The 4,398-nt window shown below is 36.8% G+C and overlaps 1 protein-coding gene across 3 annotated transcripts; it reads left to right on the top strand.

The window, feature by feature from the left end:
• Positions 1,076 to 3,742, top strand: LOC104707349 (organic cation/carnitine transporter 7-like). Of its 3 annotated transcripts, none has more exons than XM_010423677.2 (5): positions 1,076 to 1,345; positions 1,568 to 1,845; positions 2,145 to 2,382; positions 2,469 to 3,009; positions 3,109 to 3,742. In XM_010423677.2, the coding sequence occupies exons 2-5, from the start codon at positions 1,577 to 1,579 to the stop codon at positions 3,561 to 3,563; spliced, it is 1,503 nt and encodes a 500-aa protein (XP_010421979.1). In that variant the 5' UTR covers positions 1,076 to 1,345; positions 1,568 to 1,576; the 3' UTR covers positions 3,564 to 3,742. The 3 variants fall into 3 exon arrangements, with proteins under 3 accessions (XP_010421979.1, XP_010421980.1, XP_010421981.1); XM_010423678.2 differs by having other exon boundaries at positions 1,534 to 1,845; XM_010423679.1 differs by lacking the exon at positions 1,076 to 1,345 and having other exon boundaries at positions 1,760 to 1,845; positions 2,183 to 2,382.

The raw sequence follows: 4,398 nt of genomic DNA, 5'->3' as shown, positions 1-4,398 counted from the left end.
TTCAAACTCTATTGTAGTGTCCTAATAAATGAAAAAGACTCAAGACATAAATACAAAAAGACACAAAATACATGACAAAGGTCGAAAAAGAAGAATTAATTGATGTTCTTCTTTCTCTTTTTCAGAATCGCATCATGAGGAAGAGTCAAAGAAAGAAGAGAGAAACTAAACTAGGGTTAAACATTTTAGCCAGTTAGGTTTATATACTTCTGTGGTTTCTAATAAACCAGTCGGTTCGAACCCTAACCGAAATCTGATTATCCAAATCAATTGCGCCGAACGGTTAGGCTTTCTCTTTTCGGTTTTCTTCGATAACCAAAATTTTCAGGTTGTTTAGTTTTCACCGAACGTTCAGGGCAAGTTCATGGTTTATATGATATAAATTTGAAAATTTATGGTTTAAATGACATATATTTACAAGTTCATGTTTTAAATGGTCTATATTTAAAAGTTCATGGGTTAAATGACATTTTTTCGAATTAAAACTTTCTTTAAAACAACGTCGTTTTGTCAGTAACAGAGTGATTAACGGCATAGTAACGTCTGTTAGTAGGTCAATTATCGGATTTAACGTCATGTCTTTTTTGGTTTGGTCAACGAAACTTGATGTTTAAAAAAGTTAATCAACAAAAGTTGATGTTTTAAATGGCCTACAACAAAGTTTATGGTTTAAATGGCCAAAATTTGAAAGTTCATGATTTAAATGACATTTTTCCCATATTTTTAGTATAATAGAATAAAAGTGTAATTTTCACTAAAGGTTTGATAAATCCAATTCACAATTTGCATTTTGCCAATACACCTCAAACTATCTCTATAGACTATAGTCCCACAAAAGGTGACCCACTTTTGTCCTATGTTTTGGTTTAGTCTTGTTCAAGAGTTGGGTCCACTCACATTATTTAGCAGCTTAACACAGTACAGTTCCTTAACACATCTTAACTAGAAAAAACAACTGGGCTTTGTAAAAGAGTCCTTATATAATATTTGGGTTTTTATAATAAGGCCCAAATTTTTAAAAAGTTCGGTTATTGTTGAGAAAAGAACAAAACAAAACAAAACGAAGGTTCGGTCAAGAGACGGATACAATGATTCAACAGAGACTTGAAGTTCGGTTATTGTCTCGCACACGTTAGTTCGGTCAGCCTCGGTGTACGTACAAAGACCACAGAGATGGACAACATTTCGCATGTTTTCTTTGGCCTAACAGGCCAGTGACCTTTATTTACGGTTTATTATTCCATTCGTCGATTCAATGCCGTTGACTTTGTGATAATTTCTCTTACAATTCTAATTTCATTGTCCTGACAATTCGGAGAAAGAAGATCTGCATTTTTTGCTTCAGGTTCGATTTTTGTGATTTTTCTTTTTGCCAATTACAAGACTTTTTGAAATCCAGACACAGTATTGTCCTCATCTGTGTGATGCGTGAACATTCATGATTTTAATGGAATGAGTTGTTAAATTTGGGATTTACTTCCTGATCAAACCTTCCCCTCTTGGAATGTGATTATAATGGGTTCTTGTTGTCAGTTTCTTGTTCTTTTTTTTTGTTTTTTTCCTCCAGATTTTTGAAATGGCAGATGGGAAACCTAGTTTCACAGTTGATGAAGCTCTTGTGGCGATGGGATTTGGTAAGTTCCAACTCTACGTCCTTGCTTACGCTGGAATGGGTTGGATTGGAGAGGCCATGGAGATGATGCTTCTCTCTTTCGTTGGACCTGCTGTTCAGTCTCTTTGGAATCTCTCTTCTCGGCAGGAAAGCTTTATTACCAGCGTTGTTTTTGCTGGTATGCTCATTGGTGCTTACTCTTGGGGCATTGTTTCTGACAAACATGGCCGCAGGTAACTACTTCTTTATTGAATCTTGTTTGGTCTAATATGGGCCCCTTTGTTCATAGATTGTCTGAAAAAGGGCTGAATTGTTCTGTTTGTTCATATGATTCCTTATAACTCTTGAATTGTATTATCTCTGAAGTTGTATGTTCAGTCTATGACGCTTTCTTCCTTGAGCTTCTATGTATCTTGTCAATGTTCATCAATGATGAAAGAAGAAGACTTTTTTTGGTTAGGGGTCATATCTTCTGTTTATGACGCATTTGTGGCTTCATTCTGATTTGATGCTTGTACCTTATCTTCCTCAGGAAAGGATTTATTATAACTGCGGTGGTGACTTTTGTAGCTGGTTTCTTGAGCTCATTTTCACCAAGCTACACGTGGTTGATCATTCTCCGATGTTTGGTTGGTCTCGGGTTGGGAGGAGGTCCTGTTCTTGCTTCTTGGTATCTTGAATTCATACCTGCACCAAGCCGAGGGACTTGGATGGTTGTTTTCTCAGCTTTCTGGACCGTTGGAACCATATTTGAAGCTTCCCTCGCTTGGGTACAACACATGCCTTTCTTTGCTTTGTTTTTCCAGTACAAATTGGACGCTAGCTTTTCACATCACCTTGATGATTTTTTTTGCAGTTAGTCATGCCAAGATTGGGCTGGAGGTGGTTACTTGCACTCTCTTCTATACCTTCATCGTTGCTTCTTCTGTTCTATAGGTGGACATCTGAGTCTCCTCGGTACTTAATCCTACAAGGCCGGAAAGCTGAAGCTCTTTCTATATTAGAGAAGATTGCGAGAATGAATGGAACCCAACTACCCCCGGGTGATCTCAGTTCAGAGTTGGATACCGAGCTGGAAGAGAATAAAAACCTTCCAACAGAAAAGACTCTTCTTCTTAAGCCTGGAGAAGTAGCAGAAGCTGTTTTAGTGTCCAAGACAGTACTAACAGCTGATAAGGAACCAGGTTTCTCGTTACTAGCTCTTCTATCTCCAACGCTAATCAATCGGACTTTGCTATTATGGGTTGTGTTCTTCGGAAATGCTTTTGCTTATTACGGCGTTGTCCTTCTCACCACCGAGCTGACCAGTTCCCATAACAGATGCTATCCAACCGAAAAAAAGTTGCTAAATTCAAATGAGGTTAATTACAGAGACGTTTTCATCGCCAGTTTTGCAGGTACGTACATGCATATATATAGTTTCGTTTAGCACAAGCAAATCCAAATCGGATAAAAAGTCTAAATCTTTATTATCTTGATCTGTGGCATCCTCTCAGAGGTTCCAGGTCTACTGTTATCAGCAGCAATGGTGGATAGACTTGGACGAAAAGTTTCAATGGCATCAATGTTATTCACCTGTTGCTTTTTCCTTCTTCCTCTGTTATCTCATCAATCTCCATTCATAACTACTGCTCTTCTCTTTGGCGGTCGTATATGCATCTCGGCTGCTTTCACGGTGGTGTACATATATGCTCCGGAGATATATCCAACGGCGGTGAGAACGACTGGAGTAGGAGTGGCGAGCTCGGTAGGAAGAATTGGAGGAGTCTTGTGTCCACTGGTGGCCGTTGGGTTAGTTCACGGATGCCATCAGACGATCGCTGTTCTTCTATTTGAGATTGTGATTCTTGTCTCAGGAATTTGCGTTTGTCTATTCCCTTTCGAGACAAGTGGTCGTGACCTGACAGATAGTATCTCTGCGTCCAAAGAATCACCTTCAGCCTCTGTATAGCCAAATTCTTTTTGACCAATGTAGTTATTTAGTTGTTGGAAGGAAAGAAAACAAAAACCTGAGTGATTACAAATAGAGATATTTTGTATACATCACAGGTTAGTAATATGATTAATATTTCATGTGTAAACATTATTATACAAACTTGAAAATTTGTAAAACGAAGTCTCTTTTACGAAGACATTGTTTGTTTGGAGACTAAGGGAGTAAGGGGCAACTGATTCGGCTTGAGATATAGATTGAAATCGAAACCATCAAACATACTTGAAAAAACTAGCGTGAGTACTTAAATACTTTTCTTTCTATTAAATTTTCAATCTCTTTGCAGTTCGAGAATTATCCATGTATGATTGTAAAGGAGAGACATGGAGGTTTTACTATTTGCTTCAATTTTCTAGGTAAATAGTAATTGATACACAGTCTATACAAAAAGGATTTTTTGAATTTTCAGAGTATTGATATATCAACATAAGGAACCGAAAATATCATCAACTCATCCTTCAAAGTATTGATTTGTTATATAATAGAAGGTTGACCATTCATTCATGTGACTGGACTTGCGGGATTGTTTGCTGGTGGATATATTAACAAAGAATTACTTGATAAAACCATAACATAATAGATAAGTTTGAAGAAACATACGAAGAGCAAGATAATAATCTTTAAAATATTATGTGCACATTTAGATTTGTATTAGTTAACTAATACTAAAATCTAGTTAGATGATAAATAGTAACACAAATTAATAACTAACTGTCAGGTGTAAAGTCTGAGAATGAAAGAAGATGCAATAAACAAATCTATACTAAATAAAAAGTATAAGCTATAAGCTTCT

Source organism: Camelina sativa, chromosome 8 (genome assembly GCF_000633955.1).
Source record: "Camelina sativa cultivar DH55 chromosome 8, Cs, whole genome shotgun sequence".
Taxonomy (NCBI): domain Eukaryota; kingdom Viridiplantae; phylum Streptophyta; class Magnoliopsida; order Brassicales; family Brassicaceae; genus Camelina; species Camelina sativa.
This window is presented reverse-complemented; position numbering and strand designations above follow the sequence as displayed.